Consider the following 25,932-nt stretch of genomic DNA (forward strand, 5'->3'; position numbering starts at 1 on the left):
TAGTGGAGCTGATCTATTAGGAGCTCACCAAGGCCAGCTGGACTGTGACTGAAAAAGCATGGGATAAAACTGGACTCTCGTAACATGGCGAAAAATGTGGGCTGATGAGAAGCCAAGGACAATGGCACAGGGTTTTGATCCTATGTAATGTGCTGGCTTTGTGGGAGCCTAGCCAGTTTGGATGTTCACCTTCCTAGTTATGGAAGGAGGGGTGAGGACCTAGGACTTACCACAGGGCAGGGAATCCTAACAGCTCTTTGGACTGGAGTAGGAGGGGGAGAGGAGTGGGGGGAGGGAGAGAAGGGTGGGGGAAGGGGGAGAAGGGTGAGAGGAGGGGGAGGGAAGTGGGAGGCTGGGAGGAGGTGGAAGCTTGTTTTTTTTCTTTTCTCAATAAAAAAAAACAAGTCAGAAACTCTAAAAAAAAAAAGAAACAATAAGTTCCAGCTGATTGCTTTTAAATCATCTGCAGTACTCCAAAGGAAGCTTTCTTATGCAGTCATTTCAGACTATGAACTGATTTGCAAGTCTTTGGGAGTTCTTGCTGTCTTACTTCAATCCCTTCCCTCAATTTAATGAATGTCTTTATCTGCAAAAGTACACTTTATGTCACATCGTGATAACTAGTGAGATCATTTCTTTCATGTGTACATATTCTTGGATATATGCACGTATTCATTCATGTGCCACACTAGGTTGTAGGTGGTTTATAATAGGCCAGTCTGAACAGCCACATTGTTTTCATTTATTGGTGGCACCACCTCGTGGTGTCAGTAAAGAAATCACTTTTGTAGGCTGACCAAAAATTTCTTTTATCCTTTCTTTTATTTATAGACTATTTAACCATCATGCATTTAACTAACTCATCATTTTGAACTATCAATAAGTTGGACACAAAATTAGAAGTGCAAGAAATACTATTCCACAGTAGAAGTCAGCAATCCTATCTTTGGCCCCAGAACTTTGTGGTAAATTTTAATAGGTTATACTGAATGTAACCAAGTAGATCAGTGTACTGACTAAGAAAAGACATTTCTGGAAAGGATTTGAAGGTAATTCCCCATAATGGTGCCCAGAAACTATTCAAGAGGCAGCCATATTGAACAAAAGACCAGAGAGGGAGAGCAGCCACTTGTAAATTAATGGCCTTCACACTGGAGAGAGTCTGTCTTAGAGAATCAAATCAGGCTCCACACATTCTTTCAATTACAGAAATATAGGGAGAGCAGCCAGCAGGATCATAGCCTGGGCCCTCAGGTCAGGTGGAGAAAGAAGACACATACTCACCAAATTGGGATCTCTTAAAAGAGCTACCTTATCTGTCACCAATGCTGAGACTGGAAGCCCTCTGTTAAAGGGGACAAGCCTCTGGTCACTGCTATCAAACACAGCCCACCAAAAAAGGCAGTTACCAAGAAGCTGTGTTTGACTATGCTTTTAGGGTGTTTAGTATCTTTTCCCATGTTATTTCAGATTTTATGTGAAAATTTTGCCTACGCATTGAAGCGTCATTTTTTTTAAATCTATTTTTATTGAGCCCTGCATTTTTCTCTGCTCCCCTCCCCTTCGACTCTCTCCCAAGATCCCCATGCTCCCAATTTACTCAGGAGAATTTGTCTTTTTCTACTTCTCATGTATATTTCTCTTAGGGTACTCATTGTTGTTGAGGCTCTCTGGAATTATGATTTGTAGACTGGGTTTCTTTGTTTTATGCTTAAAAACCACTTATGAGTGAGTGCATGTGATAATTTTATTTCTGGGTCTGGGTTACCTCACTCAAAATGATGTTTTCTAGTTTGATGCATTTGCTCACAAAATTCAAGACATTGTTATTTTCTGCTGTGTAGTAGTCCATTGTATAAATGTACCACATTTTCCTTGTCCATTTTTGGGTTGGGGGACATTTAGTTTGTTTCCAGCGTGTGAACGGAGAAGGGACCTTAAGAGGGAGAGGTAGGGTAGGTACCCCACCAGTGGAGGAGTTTGAACTGGTGGGTGATGGTTAAGGAGAAAGGGCTTGCCATGAAGCAACTCAAAAAAGCTCAGGTCCGTAGGGGAATGCGGGGTTGCCCTGAGGCGAGAGCCAAGATAATCTGAGTTCAGTGAAGAGCTTGTTTAGTTGTTGTTTCATGAGTCCCATTGTCCAGGAGATGTTGAGAGCTTCTGACACCTGCTCCATGACCCTGAGCCACTGCATCTGCTGTTTCCCTGGAGACTGAAAACACTCCTATCCATCCTGTAAAGGCGTCCACAAGTGTTAAGAGATAACAAAGTTTTTTTTTGTGTGTGTTTTTTTTGAGTAGGCATATGGGTGCAAGTAACCTGCCAATGTTTGCCCAGTTGGTGTCCATGAAGCTGGTGTATGTGGAGAGCTCCTTGTCAGTTGGCCTGGACACACATCTGGCAGGAGGAGGGAACCTGTATAATAGAATCTTGGAGATGGGAGGGGTTAAAAGGGTCTCCAAGAAGCAGAACAAAGCTTTGGGGAAGTGGCTAAGGATATCTCCACCCAGTAAGGGTGCTGGGCAAGCAGGTATCACTAAGAAAGAATAAGAGAAAAATTGTCCTACAAGAATGTAGGGCAGTGGCAGAGTTTTAAGTGGGGGAGGAACTGGTCCCGTGTATCCCCATGGATGAAATTGGTGAGGGAAACTTAAGGCCTGAGTGAGAATAAAAGTAATGGACTTAGCCGCCACTTTAGCATGACCCTAGGCTAGGCGAGGGTTATGGAATAAACCAAATCTGGGCAGCATCAATCCTCTGCAAGGCTGAGATGTTTGAAGGCTGGCACAGCTTCACTTACTGATAGTGATGAGCCCGGACCTCTGTGGCTTGGCATAGAGGACAAGCCCGTATTGTGGCATTGTGATTTCCAGTGTCCAGGTTGCTAGCAGATAGGGCACAACCTCGGAGCAGGTGTAGTGCAATATCGTGCCATGAGACCATTTAGGCCACACTTGATAACAGCCCTATGATAGGCTTCCCTTGTCCCCCTTCTTGTGACCTTAGGGCAGCTGCTAAGGCCTGGGCCTGTAAATTGTTGTAGCTTTGTCTGTCGGGAAGCCTCAGCTGATTCCTCTCAGGCATTAAAAACTTTAAAGACCATTTTCACTAATTCCCATATAGGAGTTTGGGGACCATCCTCAACTTTTTTTTTCTAATATCTGGTTCTGACTGAGGAAGCAGAATTGTTAGTAGAAAAGGAACGTAGCTACTTTTCTACCTGATAGATTTGGAAGAGAAAAGGGAACAGGGGAGGGACTAGCCTAGTGTGCAGAAGGGATCCAGGAGTGCAGTGAGGTAGGAGGGGGAGGGGAAGGTTGAAATTGACCTTGAACCTCTGAATTGGGAAAGGGAGGGGAAAGAATGTTGCTCCACAGGAGGGGTTGGGAAGTGTGGGTTTCAGGGAGTTGGAGAGGGGCCAGTGCCTCTGGCACTGTGGTGCTGAGAGACACTGGCTACTAAGTGGGGGGGGGGCAAGAGCGCAGAGGCCAAAAGTCACGGACATATATATGTAAGCTCTGTTTATTTGTATCAGACAAGCTCAATTTAAAAAGATTTTTGTAAGAGGCTCATAGGGGCAACAACAGACCTGGCTTTGAACAGTAAGTGTCCATTTTAGAGTCTGTGCCCAACCACGTGGCCTAAGTCCATTTTAGCATGTCCTCAAATGTATATTGGATGCCTGGTGTCCCAGGACAGACAGATCTCCAACTCGGCCAAGCCTGATCCCGTGGGATTGACTGCCACCTGACTCAAATTCCCGGTGTGAGTTCATGACTTCAGCGGGAATCCGAAAATGACAAAAATAAGTATGAATGGGTACCCCAGAACCCTATAGCATAGATAAGAAAAGGGACTCACCAAGACGAAACTGCTGTGGCCCAGAAGCCAGTTTTAAGCATGGCGTAGAGAGCTCAAACTATAGGCTAGGAGCCTTTCAACACATGGCCTGCCAAGTGGAAAGGGCCTGGCCTAGCTTGGCGGGAACCTCCAAAATGTTAGGAATATTCCTTTTTTTAAAAATGTATTTATTTACTTTATTATGTACACAATTGTCTGTGTGTATGTCTGCAGGCCAGAAGAGGGCACCAGACCTCATTACAGGTGGTTGTGAGCCTCCATGTGATTGCCAGGAATTGAACTCAGGACCTTTGGAAGAGCAGGCAATGCTCTTAACCACTGAGCCATCTCTCCAGCCCCTAGGAATATTTCTTAATACTAGCTCCCTGCCGATGCAAAATTCCCAATCAAGCCAAATCATAACAAGACAAATTAAGAAATATCCAGGTTTAATGGGAGATCTGTGCTCTCAGGTGGACCTGAGGGGAAACCAGGAAGCTGCAGAAATGTGACCCCCAGGAGGAAGAGAGGGAGACCACGTGTTCCTCTTTTGGGGGATCACTTAAAGACCCTGCGGAGTGGTCCTGACCCCACACTCAGGGACATGGCCAGCTGGGATTTAGAGTCCAGACCAGGCCTGGGGGCTGGGATAGATGCGAGGGACTGGGGTCTATGCTCCCAACTTGTTAGTTGTGTTTTGAGAGTGTGTTTCTTTCACTGGTACTTTTTAATGTTTGGGCTGTTTTCAGGGAGATGTTGTTTCTTTAACTAGTTTGAGATTCAGAGAAAAAGTGCTTTCCTTTGGCTCTGCTTTCAGGTCCAAGGTGTATTTCTTTGACTAGCCATTTCTCTTACCCATAAGGCTTCAAAAAAGTTTTGGCCGTTAGTTTGCTGGTTCAAACAAAATAAAGAGATATCTTGGTGCTTGAACAGATTTTTACACTATCCATTTTTATCTACACAATAACTGCTGTTGGCTAACTGACTATATGTGTGTGGGCTTAAGATCTTTAAAAAATAAGTTATAATAAGCCCTCCATTTCTTCCACAGGTCCAAATGATTAGGGTAATATGCATAAGCTTTCTCAGATTGATTACACACAAAAGTCTTACTCCTGTATGAAGTACAAAACATTAAAACACTAAATTCACTTAGAGTTTCACTATAGTATGACTTTTCTCATGTTTTTGAAGAATACACACACCGAGTTCATAGTTTTTTGCAAGATGGTTTATTTTATGCATTTGGAGATGGTTGTGACAAAAGATTTACCACAGATTCCATTCACAGTTATCGCTCCTGTCTGTGTTCTTTTATGCATTTGAAGATAAGATGTGAATAGGCTTTCTCACACTACTATACATTCATAAGGTTTTCCTCTACTGTGTGTTCTTTATTCCCTTGAAGAGTACAGTGGTCTCCAAAGGCCTAACCACACTGACTACATTCATAGGGGTTCTATCTAGTCTGTGATGTTTTGTATTTTTGAAGATGGCTGTTTTGTGCAACAGCCTTACCAAAAATATTACAATCATAGGATTTCTCTCTAGAATGTGTTCTTCTATGCAATTGAGGATTACTGTGATGTGCATGGCTTTAAACACTGATTACATTCATAGAGTTTCTTTCTCTCCAGTATGTTTTCTTTTATGCAATTGAAGACTATTTTGATACGCAAAGGCTTTACCACATTCATTACATTCATAGGGTTTCTCTCCACTATGTGTTTTCTTATGCAATTGAAGATGACTGAGTCATGCAAAGGCCTTACCACATTGATTACAATCATACGGTTTCTCTCCAGTATGTGTTCTTTTATGCAAATGAAGATGAGTATGTCGTGCAAAGGCTTTACCACACTGACTACATTTATGAGGTTTTTCTCCAGTATGTGTTCTTTTATGCTTTTGAAGACCACTGTTGTCAGCAAAGACCTTACCACACTGATTACATTCATAGGGTTTCTCTCCACTATGTATTTTTTTTTTATGCTTTTGAAGATTACTCTGATCTGCAAAGACCTTACCACACTGATTACATTCATAGGGTTTCTCTCCAGTATGTGTTCTTTTATGACTTTGAAGATGACTGTGCTGGGCAAAGGCCTTACCACACTGCTGACATTCATAGGGTTTCTCTCCAGTATGTGTTCTTTTATGCTTGTGAAGATTACCCTGAGCTGCAAAGGCCTTACCACACTGATTACATTCATAGGGCTTCTCTCCAGTATGTGTTTTCTTATGCTTTTGAAGATCATTTTGACATGCATAGGCCTTACCACACTGATTGCATTCATAGTCTTTCTCTCCCGTATGTGTTCTTTAATGACTTTGATGAGTTTCATAAAGAACAAAGTCTTTATCACCTTGACCATATTCATAGGGTTTTTTTCCAGTGTGTTTTCTAAGCACTTGAATATGACTGTGATAAGCAAAGGCTTTACTGCATTGCTTACTTTTAGTGGGTTTTGCTCCATTATATGGGTTTTCATTCCTTAGCAGGTCAGTGTCATAAGACAAGGCTTTAACACCGTGAGTATACACTGAAAGTTTCTTCTCTCCATTTTGATTTTCTTCAATCCTACAAGGATAATTGGCACATTTAAAAGCTTTGCTACATTCAGTACCCTGTTGAACCTTGGTATCTGTATGAATTAATTTTATAACTTGTTCCAATTCTAAAATGGAATTAGTTATTAAGGTTTTATAACTCTGTATAAAATCATGCTTTCTTTTTAATTAGGGTTCAGTTTGCATCTAGGAAAATAAGTATAATGATAAATTCCTTTGTTTCATGGTTTATCTTTTGACATTTACAAAAATATTTTATATGATATTATTCATATTTTAGCAGACAGCTGATTAAACTGAGAGCTTTAAAAAACTTTACTGCATTCATAAATTTTACTATACTTGAATCATATTACATTTGCTAAGTGAACTAGGACATTCAGAAGTATTTGCACAGACCTAGAATTCATGGGGAATTTTTGTAATGCTTATATATAATAATGATGGTAGAAAACCTTCATTATTGCATACTTGAATCAAATTCAACAGGTATATTCTACATGGGAACTATTGCTTATCTTCTTTCTGTTCTTAAGGAGAGGTATGTTAAATCTTTCCATATCCCTATGCTCATTAGCTTATATCAAGGGTAGTGTAGGATACACATAGGAAAGGAAGAATAACTTATGTACATGAAATTGAGGTATATGGATTTGTGAGGATTTAGTAACCATCTATGCACTTAAAGCTGTGCTTATTTGCACTGCTGCTTTTGTTTAAAAGTTCTAGGAGAAAGTGTGATCTCATCAAAGGCACATTGTTATCAACTTGCACATGAAAATTACCTTGCATGTCTTCTAGAACATTGCCAATGTTCTTCAGTGTTATGGTCTTCCCCAATGTATCCTAAAATACAGGACCAGAATATATGTTATATCATTGAACAATGTGCATGATTTAGCTTATTATCTTAAGTGCACCTAAGAACTATGACTGCTGTATTCACCTCACTCTTTTTCTATATCAAATTGTAGAACAACATCCTTAACCAAGGAAAAGTTGCTTCCATATTTTATTTTATTTTATTATTTTTTTGTTTTTCAAGACAGGGTTTCTCTGTGGTTTTGGAGCCTGTCCTGGAACTAGCTCTGTAGACCAGGCTGGTCTCAAACTCACAGAGATCCGCCTACCTCTGCCTCCCGAGTGCTGGGATTAAAGGCGTGCACCACCACCGCCAGGCTGCTTTCATATTTTAAAACATGAAGGAAATTCATTTTTACCTATAGAAATGAGGTTCTTGTAGGTCTCCAGCATTACATCTTTATAGAGATTCTTCTGGGAAGGACTGAGCAAATTCCACTCTTCCCGGGTGAAGTTGATATACACATCATCATAGGTCACTGTCTCCTAAAATATACCATAAATGTTTAAAATGGAAAGCATGACAGTGACAATGTTAGAAACATACTTCTTTGACAGTATAGTCATATGATTCTGGTGTTCCCCACTCTTATTCCATGACTTAGACAGTCACTTTAGAGGGAAATTGAAAAGCAGAGTGAACTCTGTCATTTCTGTACTCTTTGTATGTGATACCACCTCATAAGAGCAACATCTACTGAGAGGAAGAGGTATTGAAAAAGATCAACAGTAAAAAAAAAAAAATCAACAGTATATAGTATGCATGAGAAAATTGTATAAAGAGTTACTGACCACACAAACAAAAGTAATATGTACACACTGGGTATATTGGTGTATTGTGCCTTTAACCACAACACTCAGAAAACAGAGGTGGGTATATTTGTCTCTGAGTTGAATGCCAGTCAAGTCTATGCAATCAGGTCCAGGACAGGTAGAAGTACACATGAAATCACTGTCTCCATTGCAAAAAACAGTGAAAAAAAAACCAAATGGGATAGAAATAACTTAAAGGCTGTTACTGAAGTTCTTACAAGTAATTTCGCATTTACTCCAGATCTGTATTCATCTTCCAGACATCTGAAGTGCCATAATTTAATCTGTCATACCAATAACCAAAGCAGTTAAAATGGACAGATGAAAACACTAGAAATATAAATGTTGGTCACAAATAATCAACAGAGAGCTGGAGAAAAGGCAGAGGAATTCAGAGATCTTGCTGGTCTTGAATGGACGTGGGCACATTTTCCAGTACTTACATGGAGATCACAACTTTCCATTGTTCCATGAACAGGAATTCTGAGATCTTTTGGTCACTTCGGTGACTAGGTACCCATATAATGAATATCCATGCAGACATATAAAAGAGTCATATTTGATTTAAGAAAAATCAAATCAAGCATAACCATCCAGAAGAAATTCATACACCTCCAATAACTAACTCAGAATTCTAAGGCAGTATTAATGTCATAAATACATGGTATCCTGGGAATCAGAGTGATACTCTCTTTCAAATTTTAAAATTCAAGATATGCATGAGGCACAGCACAGCAGCATATAGTTGACATATAAAAAATCCTATATCCCAAGGCTATCACCCAATAATATAAAAATGTATAGAGCCAGAAATGATGCCCCTCTCTACTTTCAGGAATTTGGAGCCACACAGTAAGGGCTACTTCAACAAGCAAAGAAAAAAATTAAAATAGCAAGTTGCCAAACTCCTTAATAGCAACTGTTTCTGCTATATCTTATTTTAACCTATAGAATATAGGTAATATACAGAATATAGAAATCAAGCCTATAATGATGGCAAAAATATTTTAGTATAAGAGAGAAATTGTCTAATTAATGACAAGCACAAAACAGTAGACACAAATGTCAGGAAATAAGTTGAGGGTATTGAGACTCATCACATACAATGAGGAATTTCATCTAGACAGGCTTCTCCTACTAAAGATCCACAGGAAATTGAAAGAAAGCCACCAAGGAAAGAAACTTTTTCAAATACATGATCTTTTCTGGGAGGTTGTTCATTCAATCAAGTACATTCTGACCCCGGCCACTATTGGTTCATGGTCAACAATGGAAAAATTGTAGTTAGTCATTTCAAGGATAGACATTTAATGATCCTCATCTGCAATGGTCCCTACACTGTCCAAATGTGTAATGTCTCCTCTGGCACTCAAGACAATCTGTTGACAGCAACATCTTATAAAACCTGAAAACACATTACCTCTTTCTAACATCAGTGGCACAAAATACCATTAACATCCCAAAAGAGAAAAATAAAGACACTGTAAGGGAAGTTTGAACCAAGACTGAAGCAGAGCAAGAAAATCTCAAATCCTGTAGCTCTCTTGTCAGATGTATGGGCTTCAGTTTCAATTGACTTAAATGGCCCTATCCTTGCAACTTCTCATGCATTTCTTTCTTTGGTAACTTCCACTCATTATAAGCAGCTAGGTCTCCATGGAAGTTGTGTCATAACTTAGGTATCTTAACATCTTTGGGCTCAAAATGCAACCCAGTATGTTGTGAAATAACATTTTTAAGTGTGTTATATTTACTTAAGCTGTGGAAAATTGTTTTAATGATGCAAGGAATTGCTGCATTGGTTTAGCTCTGTGAAGTTTTGATGCTTTGCCTATTTAAAATACCTGGTTGGTGTAAAAAAAAAAGATTGAATGACCAATCGCATGACAAGAAAGAACAGGCAGGGCTGCCAGGAAAAGAGAATAAATGGGAGGGAAAATCTGGGAGGAAAACAGAAAGAAGAGGCAACAAAAGGAGAGAATAACAGGAGCCTTTAATCCAGCTACACAGCAAGCCATGGAGTAAGAAATAAAGAGAGGAATACAGAATAAAGATAAAGGCCAGGGGGAAATTGTAGAGAGAACAATTAAGTTAAAAACAACCTGCCTTGAAACAAACCAAGTCAAGCATTTATAAGAAAAAAAATAAGCCTCCATGTGTGAAATTTAATTGACAACTGGGTGGGAGGCCCTAAAGGAACAAGAGAGGAAAAGAAACCACACCACACCCAGCTTCAATCTTTACAGCTTCATGCAATGAACTCTCACTGTCTCCTCACTGGGCTTCTGACTCTGCCAAACACAGATGCCTGCAATAATGGTAAACTGTAACCTTAAACAAAAAAGCCATGATCTTAAATTGTGATTCTCTCATGTTCCCAAGACCAACACATTACTGGTGATGCTGAGAAATTAGGTCTCTTAATTGCAAAGAACACTAACGAGCTTGGACCACAAGTGCAGACAGTTTTGAATGAAGTAGCTTCCTGAGACTATGAGTCACATTGCTCAAGCTACCCTAAAGTGAAGGTTTATGTGTACAGAGTCTTACCCTCAGGCACCTTGATAAGCTTCCACTACAGAGTAATGGCTTTTCTGTAGTGATAATAAACTCTTGGAAAATTGCTGCCTGCTTTAACATAAAATGCCCTTTGAAACTATCTTTTTATTTTCTTTTATTTCTGCCCTACTTGGATTTTTTTACTGTGCTCCTAAATGAGTCATGAATGATAACCATTGAACAGCTTCAAATATTCCATTTAAGACATTAGCCCATTACTTTTTAATTTGGCATTACTAAAGTTCAAGTGCATAGGCAGAAGAAGAAAAATTGTGGTGCCAAAATATCACACAAAAGTCTGGATGGTCATGATATACGCCATTAATCTCAGAACTGAGGAGGCAGAGACAGGTGAATCCCTCTGAATTTGAGGCCAGCCTGGTCTACAAGAGCTAGTTCCAGGACCACAGGACTGTTTCACTTGGAAACCCTGTCTTGGAAAACCAAAAAGAAAAAAAAAATCAGACAAAAGTCCTCAGGCTTGGTTTTTTTTATCAAGTTTATTTTCAACTAAAATCCTATGATCTCAATACCCACTCTCTGCCATTACATTTTAATTTTCCTGGTTCTATAAGAACAGTTAATTATGTTCATGTTTCTTTTTTGTGTCAAATAAAAATCTTGATATCTTCCACATTGTGGCAAAAGTCATCATTCCTATATTCTACTGACAAACAAAATCAACTTTTGTGCTGTAATTGTTTGTGGTGCCTGCTTTTATGCTATTGTGATTAAATCCTCAAACTGAAAGCATCTCAGGCAGTAAATGGGATTATTTCATTGATTGTGTCAAATCACACTCAATCATTTTGGAAGTGTAGCAGAAACTGCACGCTAACAATTGAAGGCAAAACACACTTGCTAAGACTGCTTACAGCCTTTCTCTTTGCCTAGTCTCTACCTCATGCTCAGAATGCTCCATATCCCAGCACAGGCCCACCTTCTTAGGGGCTTCCTACATCAGTCAGCAATCAACACAATCTCTCACGGACACAGCAGTTTCTGGCTATTATGAACAGAGTCGAGCAAATGTCCTTGTGCTGGGATGGAAGAGTGAGTTTTGGGAATATGCGCAAGAGTGGGATACCTGAGTCATGGGGTAGTTTGACTGAATATTCTGAGGATTTTTGCATATTGATTTTCACAGTGGCTGGATGTTTACAATTTTGCACCGCAAGAGCAATGAGTCCCCTTGCTCCACATCCTTGAAGCCTTAGTCGTCACTTGTGTTGTTGAACTTAACCTTTCTGTCAGGTTTATGATGAAATCTCCTGATGGCTAATGATACTGAACATATTTTAAATGTGTCTCATCTGTTTTAGATTCCTCTACTGAGAGTTCCATTTAGAGGTGTACCGCACCATATTTGAATTATTTGGTTGCTGTGTTGTTGCACGACTATTTTTTACCCTGAGTGAGGCAACCCAGAAGCACATAAATCAAAATGGTTTACTCAGTTATAAGTGGATATGAGCAGGTAAGTAAAGTACAACCATAGTAATCACAGTCAAACACAGTACAAGCCATAGATGCAGAAAGGCTAAGTAATAAGAATGGCTCTGGGGGCCATGCATGGATTTCTCTGGGAAGACAGAATAGATTTTGTGGGTGCACTGGAGGCAGGTGGGGATGGGAACAAGAAAGATCAAGTAAGCAAGGGACAGAGATGAAGTATAGGAGGGAGAGATGATAGGAATAATGGAGCTTTTTGCAGGAGATATGGAAAGAGTACACTGCAAACTTCCAGAACTACAAGAAAGACACTATTGAAGATTCCTAGTAGTGAGGAATACAGAGGCTGAACCAGCCTTGTTCTGTAAAAACATACGGCTCCCATTGGTGGCATTGGGACACAAAGTCAGCCACTAAACTTAGAACTATACTTGTTCTGCTAGCAAGATACACTGGGGAAAAAGTGGCTCAGAGTTTGTGAAGTGAACAGCCAATGACTGATCTAACTTTTAGTCCAAGCTGTGAGAGGAAGCCAATGTCTGATACTGCCAGGATAGCCAGGAACCAGAGCTTGATTGCTTGCAGAATTAGGGTAGAACCAAATACAACTAAACAAAAAAAAAATGATTCATATCTAAAATCATAGATAGATTCCCAGCACAAATGCCACGAGAGAGAATTCTTCCAGCAGCTGATGGTTACACATGCATAGATCCCTACCCAAACATTACCTTGAGTTCTTGGAATCCTGTGGAAGGAAGGGGTAAAAAATGTAGGATCTGGGGGGTTTGTGGAACCCAGGAAAACCAAAGCTACAGAATCAACAAAACAAGTCTCATAGGGTCTCAGACAAAATGAAGTGAGAATTATGGAACATGAACAGCTCTGTGCATGCCCTGTGCATGCATGCTTTGGTTGTTAGCTTGGGGTATTTGTGTGATTACTAACTGTAGAACTCTTGGTATCTCTTACTCTTGCCAATTTTTGTGACCTTTTCATTCCTATTCACTTGCTTTGTCCAGTTTTGATAAGGGATTTTACCTAGTTTTCTTGAACATTTTTTAAAGATTTATTTATTTATTATGTATACAACATTCTGCCTCGATGTATGCCCGCACACCAGAGGAGGGTGCCAGATCTCAGTACAGATGGTTGTGAGCCACCATGTGGTCACTGGGAATTGAACTCAGGACCTCTGGAAGAGCAGCCAGTGCTCCTAACCTCTGAGCCATCTCTCCAGCCCTTTCTTGAACATTTTTATGAAGGGTTTCTTTGATATCCCTTGGAGGTCTTCTATTTTATGACAGATGAGAAAGGAGCAATGGACCTGGGGGAATGAGGACTGTGGAAAACTGGAAGCGGTGGAGGAACTGGAAGCAGCAGTAAATATGTATTGTATGAGAAAAGAATAAATAAAAGAGAGAATAAAAAATTAAAATGCATTTAGTCTGAATTTTTTGAGCTTCATAATCTGTAATAACCCAAAAAGCACAAATGTCTATAAACTCTTCTGGAATTCAAGCCAACCTCTTGTCTGACACATTTTGAAATTTCAAGTAACAAATTAAGGATTTTCAACATGCAATGGCATAGGATAAACTCCCATTCAGAAAAAGGAATATAGTTGTGCTTCAGCCCCAAATTCAAGCAGAAAATCCTTGCTCATGTGCACATCATCCCAGCCAGAAGAATAGGTAGGCAGCCCACCAATCTATGAAACTAACACAATCACTAAATTTCCAGATACAATCCCCAACAAGCTAGGGCTTGTTTGTCTGGAGGAGATTATATATTGTGGAATCATAATTCCATGAGTATGTGAACTTGGAGATAATATTAATAAAGCTCAAAATATGCCTGTCTAGGGCTGTAGAGCTGGCTCAGTAGTTTGGAGCACTGACTGCTCTTCCAGAGGACCCAGGTTCAATTCCCAGCATTCATGTGGCAGCTCACAATTGTCTGAAGATCCAGTTGCAGGAGATCTGACACCTTCACACCAATGCACATAAAATAAAGTTAAAAAACCATGAAAAAAATTTTAAATGCCTATTAAGTTTGACATGCAAGCAGGAGAAGGTGATTGTAAAGGCTTAGATCATCAGTTGAAATTTGACATGGCAGTATATGCTCAACTTAATATTCCAGCAAAAAAAAGGCCTGGTATAAATTACCTTGCACTGGAAAGAAAACAAAAAATTGTCTAAGATGAAACAGAAACCTGATGAATTGTTTCAAGATTTTGTTTCTCAATTGATGACAACTGTAGGAAGACATTTAAGAGATTCAGAGACTGAACATTACTTGAAAACAGTATATATGCTGTCCAAGAAATAAACTCGGAGCTGTTTGGTACTGGCCTTCAGTCCTATGGCCTTCAGTGGTCTAACCTATGTTTGTGTCTTCATTTCACTTGATATAAATTTTCCTCAGTCTCAGTGTCCCTTCTCAGGGAACCCTAATTGAATTCTGCTGGACAGATCATATGGAGTATTCTACCAAGCTTAAACAAAATTGACTACAGGTTCTGTATGATGTTGCCCTGAGATAAGGAATTTTGTTGCATATGCCTTCTAAAATTAAGAGATTAGCTAGATACATTCTGCACTGTAAGGTACATTGCTTGGCTTTCAATGCAGAGCAAGGATCTTCCCTTTAATGGTGCAAAATCTTTGAAAATCCCTCTTTTACACCACTGGACTGCCATCTGAAATTATCTAATGCTTTTCTTTCTTTTCATTCCTTTCTATGTGTTTCTTTTTCACTGTAGACCTAATGCAGTCAGCAGTAACAACTATCCAACAGAAATAACATTTTTTTAAGATATCAGTCTATTACTCTTTAATTGTGCCTTAATAACCTTCTTGGCATATGAAAATGTTAAGAAATATTTGGGGCCAAAGAATCACAAAAATAATCTCTAGGAAAATTTTTATAAAGTCTTCTAAGCACCTGTAGTTACTTACCAGACCAATATCACCTAATAAACCCACAAGGAAAGAGGACAGACTTGGGCTGGAGGGACCAGAGCTAGATGATGCTAAGAAGCTTATTGACAGCAATCAGAATTTTTATATATTTATCAAGAACTGAAGCTAATGGCAATTTCTGGGCTCAACACATTTGTGGTTCCCCGGATGCCATGAAGATTGTAGGCTATACAGGGAATACAAGTTCATTGTCTCAGACCAGTTGCCCTATAAAGCTTCTGAGCTTCCTTGACTACTAAGGGATTATAAAGAGAAACACAAATTAGCCTGAATGCCTCTGTGAGTGAGTCCATCAATCTGTCAGGAACTGGAAGTCACGCTGTGCCCCAGTAGCCATTGACTTAACCTGAAAACCCTGAGACACAGATCTCTCAGGACTGATAGTCCAGATCAACTCCTTTTTGCCCATTAAAATCCTATGACCCTGAGCTCCACTGCCTGCCAGCACTGTCAACATTCCAGGCTTTCATGTTCTACAAGAACAGTCAGTTATGCACTGTGTAGAGCTTTCCTTGACTTTTGAATTTTTGCCATCTAAAGTCTCGATATCTTCAAAATTCTTCCGAAGTCCATATTTCCAAGTCCATTGCAGCAACAAAATCCCTTTTGAGGCACCATTTTTTGTTGCTACTTTCATCTCTGTTGCTGTAATTAAATTATCTAACCAAAACAACTCTGGAAATGAACGGGTTTATTGGGTTGTTATGCCTAAGTCAGAGTCCACCACTGTAGGAGCTGAGGATCAAAACTCAAGTTAATCACTGAAGGCAAAACATGCAGAACCATTGTTGCCTAATTTTCTCTTTTGCCTTGTCACTGTCTTGTGCTCAGCTAGCTCTCCTCATCATCCCAGGCCCACTTGCTTAGAGACACTGCCAACTCAGGGGAAGATCTTCCAACATCAATCGTCAATCGACACGGTGTCTTTCAGACACAGATCAGACATTCTGATCTGAGCACACGGTTAATTGTTGTGCCCTCAGATGAACCTTGGCTTTGTCATGTTGACAGCTGAGACTAATAAACACACAGACACAATAATATATGAGAAGGTTTTAGAGAACCAAACACAATGTATTAGTCTAGTCAATGAGCTAAACAGCAAAGACTCAAACATAAAGATAGCAACAACTAGAAAGCACAGACATGCCAGGAAATGGAAAGGGGTAAGCACCTAAGATCAATAAGAGAAAACTAAAACTGTTTATCCCAGAAACTATTATAAATGAACAATTAAGGATCAAATAGCATAAGCAATATTCTGAATACAAATTGGTGAAGGTCTATAATTTTCAAGAAAATGAATGATGTAATAAGTTTACGGTTCAAAAAAATAAAAAATATGGATGGCACCATTATAAAATACAATACAAGCAGAGATCTACATATATATATTATGTCCATTAAACATGAACTACAAGATATTCATCAAAATCAAACTCCAAGAAATCACTGGCATCCTATACACTCCAGTTCTCTCCTTTACCAATGACAGAAAATGGGTTGGGTGAGAAGGGCTGTTCTAAAAAAGTCAGAGGCTTCACTTGAAGTCTTCAGATGTTTTTACTTTGTAGAAAATAGTTTTGCTTATTAAAACATTTCATTCTCTTATGATAAAAAAATAATGTGTCTCAGGATAACTTAGATAACATTTTGTTACCTACTATTGGTGAATGAATCTAAGTCTGCATCCCAGTGAGGAAATAAAAACTTTTTAAAAGAAATTTCAAGAGAACAGATTTTTGAAGAATCAGGGTATATGTAAAGCAAATTCCTTTGCTCTGACTTTGAGACACAAGCACCTTTGCAAACAAGGTTATTGCTATTTCTTGTGTATGTTTGTGTATGGGAGAGAATGTCTTGCATATGTATACAGGTGACATACAGAAAAGGAGGTTGTCAGATCTGCTAGATTGGGAATAGTAGAGATTTATTAACCTCCCATCTTGAGTGTAACTATCTGAACTCAGGTTACTCACAAAAAGAATATGTGCTGAGCCACTTGCCAAGACACATGGAATCTTATATCCAATAAGTCAAGTCTATCTAATATTGATAAAAACAAGACAAACAAATCATAAAGAAATAAAGAAATAAATGATCTTTAGGGAGATGATGCATCAAAATTAAGTTTTTGTGTCTGGTAAATTTTCACAATTAAATGAATGGAATCCAATGAGTTTGTCCAACAATTTACAACAGGAAAGCTGAATACAAAGCTACATTCACAGTGGAAACACAAAGAACACTCAAGGAGCTGAGTGGCGGTGATGCACGCCTTTAATCCCAGCACTTTGAAGGCAGAGACAGGCGGATCTCTGTGAGTTCGAGACCAGCCTGGTCTACAGAGCTAGTTCCAGGACAGGCTCCAAAACCACAGAGAAACCCTGTCTCAAAATACCAAAAAAAAAAACACTCAAGGAGATTATGTATTGTTCATACCAACACTTAGGTAGCAAAGACGCAAATATGAAGATAGCAACATCTATAAAACACAGATACACCAGGAAATGGAAAGAGGCAAGCATCTAAGATAAAAAAAAAATGAATCTCTCCAGGTAAACTGCACCAAAAACCAAAACTTAAGAAACTGATCACAGAAAATACTTTCTGAATAAAATTGGTGAAGGTCTACCATTTTAAAGAAAATGAATAATATACTAAATTACAGTCATACATTACAGAAAAAAACAGGGCATATGACTTCTTTATTTTCCACAAATGCACAACAATCAAGAATGTTTATAGAATTTGTGAAAGAATAAGAGGGTTGGAGAGAAACAAAGAACAGAAGCAGTGAAATATTGTCAAGTTTAAATCAAAAGACCAAGGAAAACTTAGGTAAGGAAAAATGTGAACTTGACCAATGTTATCCAGCTGCCTTTGATAATGAGTGAACAGAAATTAAATAATGACAAACTTCACAACTTTCACAAAGGTTTTTCAAAGTGATCCTTAAACTGTTATTTCTGACCCCTAAGTTACTGATGTCTTCCAAAGGAAGAAGCCTCATGATATAGATGCTGTATTTCCAGTGGGGGAGATTTCTTTCAATGGTTCTCCTGCCCATCATGATTTCTTCTGGTTTCTGGGAAAGGCAGCCCCACTGATGACCAATCCCCAAACAAGCATAAAATGATTTAAAATGGATTCCTGCTACATGGGATATGGCAGGAGATGTGGATTGTGTACTATCTAACTGTCTAACACGATGCGCACCTGAGAAGTTTCTGCACATCAGAAATTCCTTTTGTCTTCTGGAACTAAGCTTCACTGTATCGTACATCATTGTGGCTAGCAGCAACATCACGTTAAAAGCCTACAATACATGTATCGCTGTAAAATGTTTAATATCATCATTTTCCTACCAGATACCAAAATATTAAAACCTTTATAACACAAACCTGAAATTAGAATTAGATGAAAACTTCTGGAATCTAGACATTCAGTTTTTTAATCTCACTTCCCACTGCACAACAAAAGCAGTGCCCATGTGGATACTCTGGAGAGTGATACAACCTGCATCATATTCTTCATTTCCAGGGCTCCAGAGTCTCCCTTTACCCTGTAAATCTCTACAAAAGGAGGCTCAGAGAACAAGGGCCCCTGCCAACATGAACTACATGGACCAACAGGACTACAGTCTGTCTCATGGTCCATCCAAGTCACAGCAGAAATGAGAGTTCAACAAACCTTCTCTGAACACCTTCCACTCAACATGGTATAGCTTTTTGTCTTCCTACAACAGAGGCAGAAGAGAAACATGGAAAGAACCCACAAACCTGCCACTAGTACTCCTGATTGCTAACCCTTCCCAGAATCCCTAATTGGCTAGGGTCAACTAACTGGGACTCAGGATACTAGCAGCTCCCGTACAGGATGGCTAGAGATTAAATGATGCAGACAGCACAGTTTTTTTCAGTTCTGCACTCCCAGGCCAGAAGACAGTTCCCTAGTTCACTCTGTATTTTAGTACACATTATTCCCCTCTCCTAGAGCACATTCTGTTCCTCATCCAAAGTACAGGGTCCATTGTGTGCACATTGCATTGCACACTCACTTTCCAGTGCAGCCATCCCACTGCCTCAGAGATGGGAAATCCTGCAGACAAACACAGGTCACAGTCATAAAATAATAACTACTATTACTGTGTAAGTGTTGTTAAAGAAAAGCAGACCATGAACTAGAAAACAATTGGGGTCATGATAAGGCTTGGAGGGAGGAAAGACAATGTGAATATGATACACGTTTAATCTCAAAACTCATTTTGAAAAGTTGAAACTGACATTTTGGCCATGTGTTCCAGAGACTAGGGATTTTTATTACAGCCCATTAAAGATGTCCTATATATTTTCTCTAAAGATGAACATCTTAATCCAGAAAAGTAACAGTTCTGTTCAGCAGGACCAAAACATTTTACCCAGATCTTCTATTTTGGATGAGCTACTATAAATATTGCAATTAGGTTTAAAGATAAGTCTGTAACTTACCCAGATTCTTGATTGCCCTGGTCTGTGCATGGCAAGCAATGGTCAAACAGGACAATCATACCACATCTACAATGGACTGCTGTTGAAGGCCATGTAGGTCCAACATAGATTCCCTAACTAGACTGGAATGGAGTCGCGAGTCTGCAGAGTTCGTGACCACCTCAGACCAGGCTTATGGCTCTTGTGCCATACAGAAATATAGGCCTACAGACTGCCTGATTCCACATAGGTAATCTCAACTACTGTTGAAGGAGGAAAGCTCTCGCCATCCATCCATCCTTTCCCTTTCTGCACTGTGTCTCCACAGCTTCAAAGTTTGTCAATGAGCTCAATCCTTGCACAGGTCCCTCTTCTTCTTAGTCCCCAATAAAATCCAGAAAGATCAGCAGACACTCATTAACTGTTCTATTTTCCTTTCTCATTGCTAGCCAAGGCCAAACCTGGAAGAAGTTGCAAGTTTGTTTTCCCACCAGAGGCAGGATTACATGTTCAAAATGATTCTCAGTTACCTAACATGAGGCAAGCCTAAACTATAGGAGACATTTCTCTACAAAGAAATCAACAGTCAACATCATGAGAGAAATGAAATGAAACTAGTAATGACTTAGAAACATTGGAGGACAGAAACAAACAGAGATAAGAGCAGCAATACACTGAAATTAAATATTTGAAAATGATTCCAATAAGTGATTTCAAAAGTGATAAAAAATATTACACTTTTAAGATTAAATAAAAACTTTGCCATATTGACTGTGAAAAAGAATAGGCCCTTCCCTAAGAGAGAGGACATCATTAATAAGAGATAGATTGATGTTGCTCCTATGCATATGATGGCCGCTGAGATATATAATCTGACAAGTAGAGTTACAATCAATGGCCTGTTTCCCAAAATTCTGAACTGACATAACTGTGCCAAGTAAGATCATTCATATCTTCATAGGATTGTTTCCTAATTGCAAATTCAATGTTCATTGGCTCACGATAACCTTCCCAAAGTGTTCACCTCTCACCATCTGCTCTGTATACATTAACATGGCATTAATTAAAATAAACCATACTGGGAAATTACAAAGTCACTCCCCCAATCACAGTCCAGTCCTTTTTCATAATGGTGGCACCAACACCTGATTGTCTATGCTGTGTCCCCTGCAGTGTACACAATAATCTATTCCTCCTATTGTGGTCTGAAGACAGAAGGAATGCTCCATATACAAATCATTTTCCTGTGACTCCATGGCATAGTCAACTACATGACTCAAATGGATAATTTTAAAACTGTGAGGTGGTACAGTCTTTTTATTTAAGAATTTTGAAAGTGTAATATAGAGAACAGCAAGGTCATTGCCCTGGACAGCAACAGACCAAGGCCACCTAAGTCAATAAAACAGAAGTTGTCTCAGAAACAATTTTTCTAACAAGATGGAAATGCAGCTGTTCTAGAACTGATATGCCTTTCTATTGAGAAACCACTTCACTCACTTAGTAAATTAATAAAGAAAAATCTGTTTAATGATGGCACACATCCATCTCTGGCTAATGCTCAAAGAGGAGAAAACTAAGAGAGATTTTGAGTTCCACGTATGCTATTATCCTTGAGTGTCCTTTAGGTTCAGGCTCTATGTTACACTTTGAACTATTGAAATAGAAACAGACAACTTGCCAGGCTAGATATTTAGGCAGACAAGAGAGTTACACGACATGGTTATTCTCAGAATAATTTCTTAAGTACATGGGTAACCTGAAACAGCAGGGAATTCTTCATTGACAGGGTTCTGAGGTGAAGGTCACAGGGGATGAGAAAGACAGGACAAGTAAAATGTAAAAAGGATAGAAGCTAGGTTAAGGTGGTCTTGGAGAAGATATGGCCTATGCTTTGTAAGCTTCTTAAGAAAAGTAGTATCTTCCCAGGCAATGGTGGCACGGGCCTTTAATCCCAAGACTCAGGAGGCAGAACCAAGTAATCTCTGTGACTTTAAAGCAAGCCTGGTCTACAGAGATTGTTCTAGAATAGTCAAGACAGTCTAGGATAGTCAGGTCAGTCCTACAGAGAAACTCTGTCCCAAAAAACAAAAACAAAATAAAAAAGAGAGAAGAAGAAAAGCATCCTGTATCTCGTATACTTCCAGGGAGTAAATGGAAAGAAATGGAAGAATTTTATGAAGTCAGTAGAAACTATTACACAATGGGAAAAATTTAGGAGGAGGCTAGTGAAACAATTCTACACAATGGGAACACAGGGTACCTCAAGAACTATCGTATGGGCAGAGTTGGCTTTGGGACTGAAAATTATAGCTCCATATGCTAGGAAGAGTTGGTTTCTAAGAACCCAAAGAAACTTCTCCACAAAAGGCTTATCGCCAGATCATTACCAGCGCTTCCAAACATATTCCTGGTTTTAGATAAGGGGCTCTGTTTTATTATCAATACATCAGGCCCTAAGGAAAGGCTTCCAAGAATGTTCTTTCTCCCTGCCTGAGGTCCTAAATGAAAGCCTTGATTGACCAGGTCAGTCCTTACCAAACAGTATTTTGCATTTCAAATATTTGTCACCTGATGTCATTTTGCCCATCTGGCAGAACTATGCTTTTCTTACAAAGAAAGGGGAACTTTAAGGCACACCAGGCCTTATGGTTGGTTGTGACCCTCTAATACCTCCTTGAACAGCTTGTTAGAGGCCTGTTTTTTGACATGGGGAAGGGCCAAGAAGTTTAAATGGCTTCTTTAAAATGGTTTGAAGTCAAATATCTGAACATTCCGGTTGAAAAATGTGTACACGAGCATTCCATCTCTAACAGCCCTGGGTAACACATCCTTAGGGTTTGGATGTTTTACATGCAGTCCTCCCTTGGATACATTTTTTAGCCTATGTATTAAGTATAGGCAGTGGAGTGCTACAAACACATGAGAAGCCGTGGATAACCTCCACAAATTTAAAATTAATGATGACTATATGCGAAGGTTAAATGAAAACTACAGAATGTCAGGAAGATACTGGAGAAACTAGGCCTCTCCAAGTTTGCCAATGATTTTCCATGAATGTATCATGCCTGCAGAAATTGACTAGAAAGACGTTTGTACACACAGCTCCCTCCTCCCAACTCTCTAAGCAAATTAAGCCCATAGAGCAGAGTTATTCAGAGGCCTGCCCACAGGTCCATGAATTAGCAAGGACTGCATGGAACTTCACAACACAGGAAAACTGGCGGCAAGTTCCCACCCAGATCCAGGGAGAATGCACCTTAGTGTCTCCCACATCTCACCCTCTGCTCCTCCCCATCTGGAGACAGCATTCCTTCGCTCACCATGTTGTGGTTCCCCAGCTCACCATAGCTCTTGGTTCATCATCTCCCTGCAGCAGCAAAGGCACAACAGCACAGGAAATGGCTGGCGCCAGCTCCTCTGGAAAGCCTAAGATGGAGGCGGGTTGCAGGAAGAGCACTGGCACCACTCTGACTGGCAGGTCAACTGGAGGGCCTGATTGGCTAGTGATGATTGAGTGGGATGAACCTTCCCAAAGGGCTAGAGTTTGCTTAAAGAGACAGCACAGTGGTTCCTGGCCATTCCTTTCTGCTCCCATCAAAAGTCTTTTCTAGATCTGCAAAAATAGTCATTTCAACAACACTTGCCCGAGCCTCCAATAGCAGACACTGCCACAATCCTGCACGCCATAGGAATCTTGTCTGTTTCCTCCAGGACACAACGTGGTTAGCTACAGTTTTGCTAGTGTGCCATTTGCTGCTTTTGCCTTGTAGAGGAAAGGCTCAGGGAGGGTCTCTGATTGTCTTCCCATCTCCCCATACCTGTCTGCGCCAGCTGAGTGCCCTCCCTCCTGCAGTCATCCGCTGCCTACTCCCAGTGCTGAGCTCTGTGGAAGTCATGCCTCTGTCACACTTCACCAATGCTGTTTGCAGGCCCCTGGCTGTTCCTGCACATACCCAGACACTCTGTACCTGTGTTCTGTGGTTGTGGAGAGCGGATCCCATTGGTATTGGTTAGTTATCCTAGTGTCTTGTCTATGGCTGTATTATCCTAACAATATTCTATAATTAAAGGTATAATTTTTTAAAGTAAAAAAAAAATAAAAATGGCATTACAATGTGTGGCCAAAAATTTCAGATAAAATCTGAAATACCTTGGAAAAGGAATCTAAACCCAAAACTACATAGTCAAATGCAGCTTCTCGGTAACTGCATTTTCTTTGGTGTGCTATGCTAGAGATCAGTGATCAGAGGCTTGCCTCCTGTTACAGATGGCTTTCTGAATCAGCATTTGCAGAAAATAGGCAGTTCTTTAAAGAGACATCAAGTTTACTCATAGGGTATCTTCTTTCTCTTGCTGACCTGAGAGCCAAGGTTATGAACCTGCTGGTTACACCCCTGTATTTCTGTAAATAAAAAAAATCAAAGAATGTGTGGAGCCCTGACTTGATTCTCCAGGACAGACATGCTCAGGTGTTAAGGTCATGTGTTTGTGGCTGAAGCCCACCTTTGGTCTTTTATTCGACATGACTGTATCTTGAATAGTTTCTAGATAGCATTATTGGGAATTACCTTCAACACCTTCACAGAAATGTCCTTTCTTAGTCACTGCACTGATCTCCTTTGCTACTGGGCACTATATCATATAGAAATTTACCATAAAGTTCTGTGTTCAAAGATATGATTGCTGACTTCTACTGCGGAATGGTATTTTCCCCATTTTTAATTCTGTGTCCAATTTCTTGATAGTTCAGAATTTTGAGTTATTTAAGTGCATGATGATTATGGTCTATAAACGAGTCAGGATAAGAGAAAATTTTAAACTTTGAATATAAAAGTGATGTGTTTACTGTCATTAGTAGGTGCCACAAATAAATGATAACAACATGATTGCTCTTTCTGGCCACCCAAGAATGATCCACAACCTTGTAGAATGAACTCAAGCAAGAGTACACCTGAAAAGTGCGTTTTTATGTTCCAATTATAGCCAATTGCTTTGGTTAAATAGCCAACTATCTTTTAAAGACTTACATTTTCAGCTTGTTTCCTGATTGTTTTTTACTTTTCCCTCAGTTAAGGAACATTTGGGCTCAAGGATTCTTTAAGAACAAAGACAAAAAAAGAACAAAGACTAAGTTAGTTTCCAATACTATCTGTCCTTATTTTTTCTGGGACAAGGATGAGTTAAGATGAACTTAGATCATCCTTTTATACCTTACTGTTATAAATGACATGTTCATGAGGCTGAAAAGAAGGCTCAGCTCTTAGAACATTGGTGACTCACCCAGAGAATCTTTGATACTCAGCACCCACAAGACAGCTCACAACTGTCTGTACCTCTAGTCACAGGAGAGTAGACACTGTCTTCTGGTCATCACTAGTACCTGAGATACACTTGCTACATTCACTGGTCAAAATCCTACATCTAAATTGAATTTCATTCCTTTTTTAGGTAACAGACACATGAAGAAAACCTATTTAAAATATAGAATCAAATACAGATCTGTATTTTCAGTATTTGTACATTTTGTACCCTAAGAGGCCAGAAGAATGCACCCGATCTTCAGGACCTCCAATTATAGGGAGTTCTGTCCAATCAGATATGGTGCTATGAGTCAAACTTGGGTACCCAAGAGGAGCAGTACTCCTGAGACATAATTCTTAAGGGAGAGGAGTCACACTGTTCCTTCTGTCTCTCATCACTTGAACGATAAAGTCCACTCTAGATGGTTGTCAAAGATTCCATGGATGGAATGTGAATGGAATTTGTATATTGCTTCTTATTTTCATTGTTAAGACAGTTCTCTTTATGTGAGGGAATATTTAAAATGTTGGTTGAAATCAGTCTGACTCCAGGCAGATTTTATTAGGAAAACTTCCATAATTTGGGAGTCTTTGTCTTTTGTGATCTTTTTGAGATAGGATGTGTCCATGTGGCCATTGATGCCAGGTATGCATTATGTGGAACAAGCTGGCATCAAACTCACTGAGATTGGACCCACCCACACTTCCGTGTTCTGTGATTAGAGCCATGCACCTCTATGTTGAGCTGAAATGATTGTAAAGGACTTATTGAGTCAAAAAACATAATGAAAGACTTAAAAGGGAACATCATTGTTTTGAAAAATAACAATATTTCTTCAAATTGTATAATTTAAATGGCCAAATAATTTCATATGTTCAAAATGAGTCATTTTTATTGCATTGTCAATTCCATCCATTTAAAAATGTTTGAAGTGTGCCTTTGTGAATACACCTGCGACATGATGTGCATGTAGCACAGATAGGAAAACTAACCGGGGTCTATGATCTACTTCCACTTTGTGAGTTTTAGTCCTTAAACCTAGGGAGTCATTTGACTGCAAATACACTGAAAGACAC

The 25,932-nt window shown here is 39.5% G+C and overlaps 1 protein-coding gene across 1 annotated transcript in view; it reads right to left on the bottom strand.

The window, feature by feature from the left end:
- Window positions 1–5,197: 5,197 nt before the first annotated feature.
- Window positions 5,198–25,932, bottom strand: part of LOC142839973 (uncharacterized) — a 238,482-nt gene continuing 217,747 nt past the window's right edge. The window contains exons 2-4 of the mRNA XM_075956423.1: window positions 7,632–7,758; window positions 7,202–7,257; window positions 5,198–6,015 (exon numbers count right to left, since the gene is read on the bottom strand). Coding sequence (XP_075812538.1) covers window positions 5,596–6,015; window positions 7,202–7,257; window positions 7,632–7,758 — 603 coding nt within the window. The 3' untranslated portion in view covers window positions 5,198–5,595. The remainder of the gene's footprint in view (window positions 6,016–7,201; window positions 7,258–7,631; window positions 7,759–25,932) is intronic.

The sequence above is a fragment of the Microtus pennsylvanicus genome, chromosome 22 (assembly GCF_037038515.1).
Source record: "Microtus pennsylvanicus isolate mMicPen1 chromosome 22, mMicPen1.hap1, whole genome shotgun sequence".
NCBI classification, from domain to species: domain Eukaryota; kingdom Metazoa; phylum Chordata; class Mammalia; order Rodentia; family Cricetidae; genus Microtus; species Microtus pennsylvanicus.